The sequence below is a fragment of the Thunnus thynnus genome, chromosome 9 (assembly GCF_963924715.1).
Source record: "Thunnus thynnus chromosome 9, fThuThy2.1, whole genome shotgun sequence".
Taxonomy (NCBI): Eukaryota; Metazoa; Chordata; class Actinopteri; order Scombriformes; family Scombridae; genus Thunnus; species Thunnus thynnus.
Window position 1 is genome coordinate 23,823,069 of NC_089525.1, and position 14,894 is coordinate 23,837,962.

A 14,894-nucleotide genomic window follows, 5' to 3' on the forward strand; every position below is an offset into this window, starting at 1 on the left:
TTGACAGTAACATTTCCAATCTAAAGGAGATCTTCATTAGGCATTGTTAAATCTCATCATACATTGCTAAGTCAAGTCAGTCAAGATTTGATGATACCTGATGTAGATCTATGAAAATTAAAATTAAATCCACTGAGAGCTATCGGTGTGAATCTTATGTCTGACCTTAGTTTGCTTTTTGATGCAGCACAAATAAAACACACAGCGCTTTCTACAGTCTGTCTTAACAAAAAAAGCTTTGTCATGACGTTTACAAATGAGACCAAGACGCTATACAGCCATGCTAGCAGCTCTGTGAGGCTGTATTTAGGCACAACTTTATGCTAAATGCTAACAGTAGCATGCTAACATGAACACAATGACAGTTCTAACATATTGATGTTTAACAGTTACAATGTTTACCATCTTACAGTAGTTTAGTTTCGTAGTGCAGTATGGCAGCATGCGAACATTTGGTAAATAGGACTGAACACAGAGTAGCCTACAGCTGAGGCTAATGGGAATGTCACTAGTTTTTAAAGGTATGTCGTCATAAACCAGTTTTTGACCTGATGGTGGTGCTAGATGAAAAGTAAAGGGAACAAAAAAGTTATTACAATTGATCTTGAAGGGGACATCAATGTCTGCACCAGATTTCTTGGGAATTCAGACATTTCACTTAAGACCACCTGGTGGTGGTCTAAGAGGGAAAAGTCGGGAGATCACCAAGGTCAGCAGGCTTCATCATCTGGGTACCGTGAATATCTGTCCAAAATTACATGGCAACCCATCCAATAGTTGTTCAGTCTGCACCAAATTTCCAAAAAGCCACAGACTTTGAATGTTGCCTTGAATATATTTTACTTTATAATCAGGAAGATGTTGGCAGGTTTAACATGAATATAACAGAAGAGTTTTTGAACCATGAGGTTTCAAGTTTATTTGTCACCACAACAGTAAAAAATAAATACAATTAAAATTAAATAATGTTTCTACAGGACTAGAGTATCAAACCAATAAAATGTCAGAAAAAACATACTAGAAATGACTTTTTAGCAACGACTGGAGAACAAAAGAGGAGAAAAAAAACTGCAATACACAAAGAGGAGGGGCTTTAAATGGTTTTGTGTCAATTAGGGAAAAAATTGCATTATCATTCTGCAGGTAAGAAGCAATATAACAGCAGTGCAGGTCATTGGATTTCAAGACTTGCGGGTGAAGGGATTTGGTCAATCATGAAAAAGGCAATTGATTTTCCTCTCTTTATTTGTAGAACTTGGCACAAGGCAGAGGTAAATTTTCCTCCCTGGGCACACTGATTGAATGTAATTTTGTCTTTACGCGGCAAACACACTTACCACCTGTTTTCTATTTTCTTGGGTTGACATTTGGGGATATGAGATACATTTGTGAAATGTTTCGTGAGAAAAAAAAAACCCAACAGAAAATATTCCAGGAGTGTAGTTCCTGTGATACATGTTACTGGAGTGTTATGAAGAGATTGTAAGGGGAAATATTTAAGGTGTGCCAAATGCCAAATCAAATCAATCTTTATTTGTACAGAAACTTTTCTACACTCTGCTGCATTTCTGGCATCTCCCTCTGAAATCCAGGCCCAATCTCCCATAAGAATGAGCCTCATTTTAATTAGAATATCATTAATATGGGTTTTTGTTTTCCATTGACCTGGAACAGGAGTGTGTACAGCACCATGACACCAATACCAGGGGACAAGCCAACACATGGTTTCAATATGCAGCAGCTCCACTCGCTTTAATTAAAACACAATTTTTTTTAGTCGTGTTGTAATGTGATACTTGAGTGATCTTGCATATTGTTTAGATTTTATTTGAACCATATGCAGCATGTATACAGAGAACAGTTGTTGCGTGTCTAGAGAACTAACAGTGATATAATGTCTTTTGGACAAGGGACACCATGTTTTCTTACAAGAGTAACACTGCACTACAATTCAAGCGTCAAAAGCATCCAAATGAGCTCAGCGGTGACGTCAAGAGCAAAAGGGACAATATTCCCAGTAACGTAACCCATTTAGAGCTATTCTAGGGTTTCGCTCTTCGGGGAGTATCTGGGTCCTGAGCCCAATGCTTGAAAATCCTGCTTAGTATCAGAGTCCATATGGTTCATTGCTCCCTACGGATGGACACACACACAGACACACACACACACACTCACAGGGGGTGAGGGCTATCTGTGGGCCCAGTCATGCGTCACCCATGCAGAGGTGTCTGTTAGCAGTGGGAGTTATCATTGGCCATGGAGGCTTATTCCTCAGCCAGTGGAGTCCATGCCAGGAAATGACTGATAACGGAGCACAGCGATGACTGGCTCGCACAGCAGCAGCACATGTAGACCCTGGCCGAGATGAAGGAATAATGGGAATATGTAAACATACATCATATATTACAGGACGGGCCCTCCCTCCTTTGCCTTTTTACAAATGACATGTATATTTCAATTCCATTAGCTCTGAAAGGGTAAACAGGATTGAAGAAGCTGCTCACTCAGAGGTAAAACCACATTTTTCTGATCTAATATCTAAATGTTATTTGTTGCGATGTCAAGCTCTAAAATGAAAATGCTCATAGATATAATAAGCATGGGGAGAAATTGATGATTTCTGTGATCGCCTGAGAGAGAATCATAACTTAGAGTCTTATGCTGGGGGGTATTTAATTTAGGTGATTCAATGTATTCACTGTAATGTCGTCATCTCCTGTGGGGAAATGGGAAGTGTCTCAAGATCCTTCACATTTCTTGACAGCTGAAGGACTAGGAAGAGTTTTTTCCCTCTCAAATGCTCAAGAGACTAATATAGGAACTGATTCTTCAGAATTTCCGGAGGGCAAGTGGATGGAACAAGAATTCTGGATATTTCCAGTAAGTAATTTAAAAACTGCATCAACAATAGGCCACACCAATCTGGGATTCAATTTGTGAAAAACCTTGAGTGTGTGTGTGTCTGGGCAGGTAGGGGGGGGGGGGTACAAACTCCTCTACAAAACAACAATACAATATAAAACAACTGAATTAAACTTTACCATTTACATTTACCAATTACTTTCACATCTAGTTAGAGTTTGACAATTCCCTGACAAACCTCCCCCAAACAGCAATTTTCCAATCATAGCTTAGCAAACACAACTAGACACGGCAGGTATGTCAAGCTTTGCATAAAAGTGTTTGTCTAATAAGAGTTTAAATCTGCATTTATAGAGTTTAAGGACTGTGTCTTTCTTTCCAAAACTTGTAACCAAAAAATACAAGAGCAAAAGTAGCATGTTTGTCTACTCTAATGTAAACTGCAATCATTAGCATGCCTAGCTAACTAGCTTACTGGAAGAAATCAAGCGTTGCTTTAAAGGTCAAGAAACCCACCATTAACAAACTACATTAGTTTGTGGGGTTGTGGGTTTAACAGGAAAGAAAAAAGGATTCACCATTCACATCTAACACACCCACCGTGGAGCACTTGCCCACTGTGTGGAAGCTGATCTTGGATGCTATCAAGAGTTTAAGCTAATGTTGGCAGCTCTGTCATGTTACTCTACAGCAAATACAGCAAACTTTACCTGAGATAGAGTTATATTTGGCAAACACACCGGTTAGTCCTCATCCTCAGCCTTTTCTCTTGTAATGTTGAAACATATTTCTGAAAATACGAACATGTAACCATGGGCCAGTTTCTTCAGGATTTTTCATTGGGGGGTTGTTAATTTGTGCAGGGGAAATACAGGTCTATATGTTTTGTTTATTTATTTAAATTAATTTAAGAAAAAAAATATATGCAAATATACAGTATGTTCTGTGTTGCCCTTCAAGACCAGACATACTTTATTTGTTCTCTACAGACGATAAACAGCGTCCTGGTTCTTTTATGGTTGATTGAAAGAAGTGATGTTGTTGCCTAGACTAGTGGAAGACTAGTGGAATTGAAAGTGTTAGAATTCAAACATTAAAATTTCATTTCATTTCATTAAAGCCTTGTATCTATGTTGATATCTGCAGTAGATTTGTGAAAAACTATGCAAACATTTTGATGAAAACTTAATAAGTCAAAACCTCAAGTTTTATCAGGGGGCCAAATATTTTTGCTGGAGGGCTGGCAGGGTTTTGCCCATGGGCCCCTATTAGCTGACCACTGATGTAAGCTTAGCAGCCAAACAGACTTATGTTAAAAACAGAATAACTGATCTTACTTTTCACCTTTTCATACTTATAATAAGATTGGACTAATTATGACTAACTAGCTCTACTCTGTAATATAAGAACTGTTTATTTCCATGTCTTCTTCATGTATCATCAGCTGATGAGGATGCTTACTTTTCGCATGTGACAAGTAGCTTTAGCTTTTAGCATGATACCATGTACACTAAGTACTTTCACTACTGTTATGCAAATATTACATTACATTACATTACATTAGTGTATAATCACCTAAAAATAAGAATTGTTGTGTTTTTGTTACCTTAGAATGAGCCCTTTACATCTACATAGGGAGCGGGTCCTCTTCCATGGAGTCTGCCATGTTGCACCGCCATGTTTCTACAGTAGCCCAGAATGGACAAACCAAACACTGGCTCTAGAGAGGGCCTTTTGCGGTTTTCATGAGTTCTCCTACACACTTGGAAGGAGGGTGAGGGGAGGGGCTATCAGTTGGTTGCAATCTGCAACCTCACTGCTAGATGCCAGTAAATCTTACACACTGGTCCTTTAGGGTTTAGCTACCTTTTTGCATATGTTAAGCTCTCAGTAAATGTATCGTGCCCCCCTGGGTGACTCTTTCACTTCAGGTTTGTGTTGAAATGGTAATGAATGGGCGACTGTTCATTATCAGATGCACCTTTATTCAGAGTCAAAAGCCTTTAGATGGTGGAGCTGGGACCAAAGGCTGCTCAGCTGTATTCAACATGGCCTTTTAATGCTGAATAAAATCGACAGAGGCCAGCATGGAATTACTTTGATTAAATGATAGATTCTTTGATTCACTGTTGTCCCCTGTCATGGTTTAATCAAAGATGCTTGTCAAGGCAGCAGATAAGATACACAGATTTCTCAGAATCTTTTCATTTGTCTGGCACATCCTGGTTTCAAGGTTACCTCGATCATAAAGTAGTGTTATCTCAGGATGGAGTGCAGGTCAACACTGAATAAAAGCTTCCTGGAAATGCAGTGCAATAGTGTGATGTATTATTTTCAGTGTTTCATCTTTTATTACCTGTGGATGACACCTGGAGTGGATATCTGTGAATGTTGAGTAGTCCTGTAATAAGCCATGCAGGACCAATCATATACTTAACTGAAAACATGTGAGGAAACAGAAAATTACCTACCATTATAAGTAATTTACAAGAAAGCATCCAAACAAATTATCTTGCCATCAAACGTGGAGGTTATGCATAACCGATGTTCCCTGAGGGTGGGAAACGAGGTAAAACACATCAGTATGGGGATTGCATCCTTGTGAGACCAAGCTGAAGAACCTCTCTCAAAATGCCTGTCAAGGCCAATGAGACTGTCGCAGGAAGGGGGAGTCCCGCCTTTCCCTGGGGCTACAAAGGACTCTGCACAGTCTCTGCTCCTCAATCTAAACTGCATTTCACCTATCCAAATAATAGCCCGACTTGCATTGTGCCTTGTTTCCCTCCCTCAGGGAACATGTGTTATATGCATAACCTCCAGTTACCTTTCGGCCAGTACAGTTGGTACAACACATCCCAAAAACGAAATGAACTGGCCCTGATACAGCAGCCGTGATGACGTCAGCTATATCACCTTCCTGCTGAGAGCACAGACTGAGTGACTGAGTCCAGGCAATAAAACTTCATGAATGTATGTGGAGAAGCCAAGCCCGCAGCAGAGCACACATCCTCCACTGAAATCTCTTCAGAAAGGGCCCAAGATGCAGCTATACCCTTGGTGGAGTGCGCACGCATGCTATCAGGCATTTGTGCACCCTTGAAGGCTTAAGCACACGAGATGGCCTTTATTATCCAGTGATAAAGATGTTGCTTGGAAAGTGCCTTCCCTTTAACTGGGTTTGCAAAACATACAAACAGCTGGTCAGTTGCACGTATTTCCTTCGTTTGCTTAATAGACACGCGCAATGCATGTACCAGGCATAGATTATGCAGTCGCCATTGCTTTGGGGGCAGTGAAAAGGATGTGAGCTCAAAAGATAATGCCCTGTATGTACTTTAGGGATGTATGTGGGCTTAGGACGCAGTATCACTTTAGAGCTGTCTAGTGCAACCCTAACCCTCAGTGGAGAAAATTCGTCGCACTGCATCTCTGGCACCTCCATGATTTTTAACCGCAGGTGACGATGGGCGACAACCGTCTCAGCCTTTCCTGAGAGCAATGGTCACTGTACTGGAGAGGATAAAATCCACCATGGAAGAGTGGGTTTGCTGCTTGCAGTGATTGGCTACGGTGCCAAGTGGACAGCCAGCATCTCGTCCATTGGAAGAATGTTAGCTAGCTAGGTGTGGAAATTTGTTCTGTTACCGAGGCTAAACAGGTGCACGTTAGCTGGGCTAAACACGGCAAAGCAGCTAGTTAGTGAGTTAAACTAGCAATGTGTAGAGAGCCTTGGTAGCGATGCATTGGGTAGGGAATTAATTTACCTCCAAGCAGACAGTTAAATCACTAATAAGGGTCCTACAAGAGTCAGGTTATGCGAAGTGAAGTGCAAAAAGATTGAGGAGCAAAGACTGTGCAGGGTCTTTTGTAGCCCCAGGGGAAGACGGGTGTTATACAAGTGGCAAAGTTTCTTTAAGAAATAGCCCAGTGCGTAGGAAGTGCGCATGACGCGTGTGTGCGGTAGAGCAAGAACGAGAGAGCATGTGTGACTGTGATAGCGGTGACCGGAGCAGAGAGAGTTAAGTTAGCAGTTTAGCTGCGACAGTAGTAGTACAGTGTATGTACAGTTTGAGCTGTTCTGTCAGAGAATAAATGCTGCAACTCCTCAAGATTGAAGCTGAGTTCCCGTTTCTTGCTTGCCACCTGTTGATAAAAGTGGAGGGAGTTAACCTCGAAGATAGCGGTGTATTCGGCCCTGGAGTAGTACACAAAGTCTCCCCTGTGCTTCCCGACCACGGTCGGGACGCTGAAGCGGGAAATGTTAACACAGGGTTCCCCTTGCCTGTGACAGTCTCATTGGCCTTGACAGGTGTTTTGAGAAAGGTTCTTCAGATTGGTCTTGTGAAGATACAATCCCCGTATTGATGTTTTGTGCCGAGTGTACTGACCAAAAGGGAACCTGCTTACTGATGTAGCTGGGCTAACAAGTTTGCGCCTCTGATGTACAGTATTACCATTATATTCGAGTCACTGAGCAAAACATTTAATGGTTCTTAAAATTATAACATGTTCTGAAGATATTTTCAGAATCATCAAAAACTCTTTAAACTATCTGAATAAAAACAATAATCATCTTTTAACTCGTTTCTCAAGTTGTGATTGTATTTCCTAATCCAGGTAGCCAGAAATGACATGTGTCCTTGCTCTTTTCTAGAAACTCAAAACATTAAAGAATTATTTTGTTTGAAATAATAACATATTGGAAAGAAACATCAATACATATTGATAATATATTTTTAATTTTTGGTTAATGTTGCACAATTTGAGTAAGGAGACATATAATATCTCATACCTGTTTAGTTGGACCAGGAAAAGACGCAACTTGGGAGATTTAAAAATCTTTTTTACTGTGCAGCGGATAGATATTCTTTTCATCCAGAAGCAGTGGTGGAAGAGGTATTCATTTGTACTTATTAAAGTACCAATACAGCAATGTAAAAATACTCCATTACAAGTAAAAGTCCTGCAAAAAAGTCTGCTCAAGTAAAAGTATTAGCAGTAAAATGTACTTAAAGTATTAAAGTGAAAGTACTCGTGTCATTCCCCTGACTGATATATTATTACATATGACATCATCAGATTATCAATACTGAAGCATCAGTGTTTAAGCAGCATGTTACTGTTGTAGCTGCTGCAGGTGGAGCTAGTTTGAACTACTTCATATACAATTAGCTAGTTTAGTCCAGTGGTTCCCAACCTAGGGGTCCCTCCAAAGGGTCACCAGATGAATCTGATGGGTCATGAGATCATAAATGGGAGAGGAAAGAAGAAAAAACGCAAAAAGTTCTGATACACAAATTGGACTTTTGGACTTTTTCTCAAATCTTTGATTTTTGGTGAAATATTGGATCATTTGAACATTTATTGAAATTAAACCATGTCAGAAGTTTAGAGGGAAAAAATCACTATTTGGTGGACCTGTTAACAACTCATAGACATCTGAAATGTGACCTGACTACACACTGCCTTTTGTAAGACATCAAAAGCCAAAAATGTTGGAAACCACTGGTTTCATCTTTAACAATTTGTTGTATTTTAAAAGCTTGTTATATTATCCATTGTGTCAAATCTTCATCTGAAAAGTAACTAAAGCTGTCAAATAAATGTAGTGGAGTAGAAAGTACAATATTTCCCTCTGAATTGTAGTGGAAGTATTAAGTAGCATAAATTGGAAATACTCAAGTTGAGTACAATTACCTCAAAATTGTACTTAAGTACAGTACTCAAGTAAATATACTTGGTTACATTCCACCACTGTCCAGATGGTTAGAAGCGTCATTGAGGACTTTTGAAATACTTTTCCAAGTATATTCATAACAGAAATAAGTGTTGTTAAATGACCTTGAGGGTTTTAAAATGTCATCTGGTACATCTTTAAGATTATCAGATGCTTAGCTCTGTGACTCAAATGAATGGTGGAACATGAGAAGAATCTAGACTAACAAGTACACTGTATGTGTGTGTGAGTGTGCATGCAATCCTATTTTTGTGTGTGCCTGGGCGAGAGAGAGAGAAAGAGAGAGAGAAAGAAAGAGAGAGAGTGCATGTGTTATTTCTGCCGGGGTTCACACATTGAGTGGACAAACAATCTATTCCAATTAAAGTGAGCTGCAGCCCTGGTGACTGCAGAAGGGGCTGTGCTCCATCGGATCACATCATCCTTTGAAAAACCCCAGAATGGCTGATTGTGATTTGGAGGAAACAGGCCCCTTCAGGAACAACTAGTGTGGGCTGGCGGCAGGGTGAGGGGGTGGGTGGCAGACTGGCTCCAACTTAGTTCAGAAAGTTCCACAGCAAACAGTGTTACGGAGGAGGTGGAGGAGGTGGAGGGTGCACAAGGAGGAGGGCAAAGCTATTAATCCTGGCTGTAGCCCGGTTTACCGCTCTTACTGCATGTGGGGCGAGGAGGCAAATTAATTATGTGGTGGAGATTAATTAGGTGATGTTAAGGGAAATCTGTGACTGTAAAACTTTAGAGGGCTGCACAGCTGACTAGACTAATGGGGCGTTCATGAACTCTTAATAGATGCTACTCTGATGTTGAGTAGTGTGCACGCAGAGCAGAGAGAGAGAGAGAAAGAGGTAGAAAACTAGAGACCGAATCAGTGAGAGCAGAGTGACAATGTGTCACCTTTCAGCAGAAAGGATTCAGAAACCGTCATCTATGAGCATCTGAATTAACTAGAGCCAACAGAGTATAAAAAAAAACTTGATTACATGTTAAAAGACATGCATTCAAGTATTGGAAGCAAAATATAGTTCAAATATCAAAAGTAAAAGTACTTTTTCTGCAGAAAAATGGCCCCTTTGATTGTTATACTATTATATATTACATTAATACTGCTGCATCAATGTGTAAGTAGTATTTTGCTGTGGTAGCTGGTCAAGATGTGTCTAATTTTAACTACTTTTTTTATATATTGTTCAGTGGTTCCTATTCTGGGGCTCAGGATAAATCTGAGGGGTTTGTGAGATGACTAATGGGGTGGGAAAGAGGAAAAAATAAAGTTCCAAAACACAAATGTGTATTCATTTTTGAACTTTGACTGAATCTTCTCTTTGAAATATTGGACAGCTTTATCTCTTTTGTCTCAAACAGTTATTTAAATGAAACCATCTGAGAAGTTTAAGGGGAAATTTCTCTTTGATGTAACTGCTAACAACTCAGACATCTGAAACGTGACAAGTGGCTCCAATAAGGTTTGCTTTTTTGTAAAAGGTCACAATTAAAAAACAAGTCAATGTAGTGGATTTTACAAGCTTCTGATATGATTTTTTTAATGTCAGAAGGAGAATTATAAAGTAGTCAAAATTGTAGTTAAATAGACCTCTTGAGTGAATTGTACTTAAGTAGAGTTTTGGGGTAAATGTACTTAGTTATTTTCCACCACTATAGGTAAAGCTTTATAACATTTCCAAGTACAGTATATTGTTTTTCCTTCTTAAATAAGTGATTTTGCAGTGTGTGGTGTTGACAGGGGTAAACAGGTTTATCTGGAAATTGCGTCAGTCCCTGTTCGACACAGAGAAAGGTGACATTGAAACAGCGTGCTGTATTCTTGATTTCAAGTAAAGAAACTGCACTACTGCAAGTTCCTCCAGATGTAGCTGCTTTAAAAGGACCATCTGGAGACCTGACACCTTCAAAGCAACACTAAGAGCAGAACACATCCAGCTCTGTGTTATCACTGCTCATGCCAAGTTACCCAAGCGGCTGTCTGATAAACTCACAACAGTTCAGGCACCACCTTGCACCTTAACTCTGCATACTCTTTCTGTTAATTCTTTCTCACCATCTCCTCGATGCCTGCAGCCAAACCTGTTCTGTTGATAGCCATTGATAGTCTTACTCAACACTGTAACCATAAAAACATATGTTAACTGCAGGCAGATTCCTGCCCTCTGAGGGAAAAAGAATGAAAGAAAGAAATAAGGCTTTGGTCTGCATTTAAAGGGCAATGAGGTTAACATCCTGTCTGCAGAGTTCCAGTAAGCCCCTGAATAAATCTAGGCCATATTCAAATATGAAACAGCTACCGTAGGTTTTTGGAGCTTAATGTCTTTGAGACGGTGCTGCTGATGTTTTCAAAGTAGCAATAAGATTTGAATAAATAATCCCTCGCCTCTCTAAAAAAACTGAGTAAGATCGCAGCCTTGAGCATAAACAACTTCTCTTTTGATTTCTCATGGTTCGGATTATTGGAGTTTGCCTACCTGCCCACTCTCAATTCTCTTACACTAATTCTAATTTATGAAGCTAAAATACCTTCCCCATGTGTAAAAAAAACAAACAAAAAACAACACACACCCTGACAATTATCGTAAATATTAATCATCGGAGGATGAGGAGGAACATGACAGACATGTTTAACTACTACTTCCTCAATAACACAAAGGTTTTTTGTTTCATTTTTAAATATAGAAAGCAGTTTGTGGTGTACACTCATTTAAGCAAAAAGAGGGTGACCAAACAGGAAATTCAAGGCAGATGAGATTGTAACTGATAACATGGCCCCATTGTCTTTGTATGCAGGTAACAGGAAGTGCTATTAAGATGGTGAAAATGTACCGTCTATAAATGTATATGTGATCAGTAATCCACAGAGATGTGTGCAGCCTATGCACAGACACATGCTCATGCCTGCTAACTCATAACTTGAGTCATCCTCTTCGTTTGTTCTGCTCTAAGACAAACTGCACAGCACACTGATACATGATGGATGAATAAAAATAGATTAACAAAAATAAAACCCATACCATCAGACTAAAAATAAAATACATCTTTATTATGGTATTAATTCTTCACTTAAAAAAACACTTTACAGTACACCGTAATGATCTGCAATATATATATGTATATATATATATATATATGCACAGGAGCATTTATATAAGACCTAACTGACTCTTACATAAAGAAACATTTGAGTAACAAAAAGGAACATATTCAGTACGACTTGTGCCTGAAAGTGACTGAGAAAATTATAGCAGCAGGTAAATGTCCTTCAGAACTCTAGATACAGTTAAACGTTAGTGTTATATTATATGAAGTGAAACATGAAGGTGTGATAATATTAAACTGCTGGGTACTTATCCTTATGTAACACGTTAACTGGCACAGTCTAAAATTCAAATGTCATTACCAGTGTCATGATAAGTCGTCTGCTTTGATCAGACGACCAGCTGAACAGCAGCTGAGTGTTTCTAACAGTACAGAATGACAGTAAAATGCATATGTTTAGACAATGGAAATAAAAAGACATGTACTGACAGAGCATGTCATGAACTGCAGTCTGCCCTGATATTTGGCTCGATAATACAAATGTACTAGTACAAAAATAGATTTTTAGTTTAAATTTACATTAGCTTCGTCTCTTTATCTACTTTGTTAGTATGGAAAACAGGACAGCTCATGGAGATGATCCCCACTGAAGTAGGCTCTGATGCTTTAAGCAACTCTACGCCGAACTATTGAGACTCAAACAATCACTTCCAGTTGAATGTTCGACCCACCAGCTCAAAGAACTTCTTGTTGGGTTCATGAAAGAACTGGTAGAGTTTTTGCAGGATGGCAGGGGCCACTTGAGGGTGAGCCCTGCCTTTTGAATCGTGTAAACACCGCTCTCGCCCGTGGTCTCTCAAACAGTAGAATCCCTTAGTTTTATTAAAGTAAAAATTTGAAGCATTTATCTGAGGCTCCAGCTTCAAGAACCTCTCAACCTTTTTCATCTCAGGTAAGGGGTCCCTGATCAGTTCATCCCCGTCCACAACGTGGATGCTCTCCAGTGGAAAGTACTGCAGCCAGTTCTGCATGTGCATATAGTACAGGCTGCGATTGAGAGCCTTGTATCCCAGATTGATCTCCCCGTCCTTCACCAGCACAGACTCGATGGGTTGGTAGCACTTGTGCTTCTGGAGACGGTTGTAAAAGACCTGGGTGTAGTCCGAAAGCACCCGCTCAGTGGGGTCTCTGAGGATGAGCAGCAGCTTAATGTCAGGGTTCATCTGATGGATACGTTTGGGGACTTTGCTGGAGGTGAAGTAGGCGGGCGTCTTTTCTACTGTGAGCTGGTCAGGGAGGGCGTAGGGCATCTGGCTGAGATACCAAGGCAAACCCTTCTGAAAGTGACTCTCCCAGTCAAAGAAGTGCACTTCGTTCTGAGCCGCTGCAACTGCACTGTGCAGACTGAGCATCTCAATCAGTGCCCTCGTCCCACCTTTTCTCACGCCAATAATTAGAATCTGCGGAAGTTGTTGGAGGGTCCCATTGGGATGGCTGGTGGTCCCATTGTCTGCGGGCGATGAGGTGGGAGGTGAGGGCGGCCCCTCGTCAGCCACCGGCCTGGAGGGGATGGGAGGAGACTGCACTGCAAAAAGCAGCAGCCCGAGGAGCAAGGCTGCCATGAGGGAGGTCCTGACCCTGGAGGATTTCAGCCTGGCGAAAGCACCAAAACTGTATCCCACATTGAAAGAGCAGCTGCCTGAGGACAATGGTCCAATTGAAACGCAAAAAAAGATGCCTCTTCTCTGCCAGTAGCAGTGACTGCAAAGGAAGAAAACAGCTGTAATTACAGGATACCTGGTGTGTATTTGGCAGAGAGAAAAACATCTCAGGAAACACTAGATCACACGCCTTCACACATATAAACATGCATGATCATGTATTACAAGCACTGACAGTTTAAGGATTCAAAGTCCACAACTTTGAGGAAGAAATATCTGCACAATATTGTATTTAAATATACATACATACATACATATATATATATACACACACACACAAATACTCAGTAATCAATAACTGATTATCAGTGCGGTATTAGTCTACAGTTCAATATACCAGTGTAATTTATTTAACTGTAATGCTACAATATATAAAAATCATTTTTTTTAAAAAGCACATTACCTTGAAAATGAATGTTTAATAGCCAATTTTATTAAATAAAACGTGGATGAGCTGTTTTTACCTGGTTTCAACATCTACTCATATCAGAATTATAAATATAACAATAATTAAATGCGATACTGAAAAAATAATAATACCTAATAAATCCAGATATTCAAGAGAAAATGGCAAACAGTGAACCATAGGTCGGGGGTATGTATAGGCTACGGGAACAACAATCACAGCGGGGCATTGAGCGCGGACAGAAACTGGACATTATAACCTATGTGCTCCTTAGGAATCAAGTTTTACGCAGCATTGCATATTTTTGTTCTAATCTGACAGTCTCAGTTTGTCTACTTCGCTCCTTTGCGTTCGCACTGACCAAGAAAGATGCACGAGGTGCCGTGAATTTCTTACCTTTTTAACTATAATCCTCCACTCGTCAAAGATTTCATTTCGTGCAGCTTCTGCGGTTTTCAGTTCTCAGCACCGATACTTCCAGACAAACAGCAGGGACGTATGATCCAGTTTCTGTATATTAATTGTTCCCGAGCGCGCACAAACTCGCCTCCGACCGGAGTGGGCAACTTCACCGGAGCGCCTCCTCTGTCCTGTGTATCAGATCTAGACGGTCGCCCCGATTTTTGAGTGTCAGCTGTTATGTGTACACGCCCACATTACGCCTGCTGGACCACTCCCCCCTCTGACTCATGTTGTTGTAATGTTATGGTATTTGACGCCAGATAACGCTGCTGGTATGCAAGATATGACAGGACGAACTGAAGCAGGTTATCCAGGTGTGGGACTTCGTGGTCACACGTGTAGAAATTTGGTAAAAGCACAAAAAAAAGAAAGAAAGAAAGAAAGAAAGTGCAGAACAGAATAAGTCTTGTGGTTATGTGATAGAGCAGAAAATTGCTCCAATCTTGCAGGGAGTATTTTTGCAGAAATTGCTCTGATTAAAGGCTATTTACCAAGAAGTCCAAAATATTCAAATCAAAAGAGTTTGATTTGCTCCATACAGAAATTTGTAGCCCATAGTGAGCCTTCGCCTTCTTAAGATTCGGCTTGAAAAAGGCTATTCAGTGGCGCCTCCAGGAGTTCTCTGTTCATTCTTTTCCTTTCAGGGGAAATCAATGAAAGA

General features: G+C 40.2%; 1 protein-coding gene across 1 annotated transcript; it reads right to left on the reverse strand.

The window, feature by feature from the left end:
- Nucleotides 1–11,627: 11,627 nt before the first annotated feature.
- On the reverse strand, nt 11,628–14,381 carry hs3st1 (heparan sulfate (glucosamine) 3-O-sulfotransferase 1). The gene is made up of 2 exons (XM_067599796.1): nt 14,168–14,381; nt 11,628–13,405 (listed from the first exon to the last, which is right to left on the reverse strand). Exon 2 carries the CDS (start codon nt 13,264–13,266, stop codon nt 12,349–12,351), a length of 918 nt encoding a protein of 305 aa, XP_067455897.1. The 5' UTR covers nt 13,267–13,405; nt 14,168–14,381; the 3' UTR covers nt 11,628–12,348.
- Between the last annotated feature and the right edge of the window lie 513 nt (nt 14,382–14,894).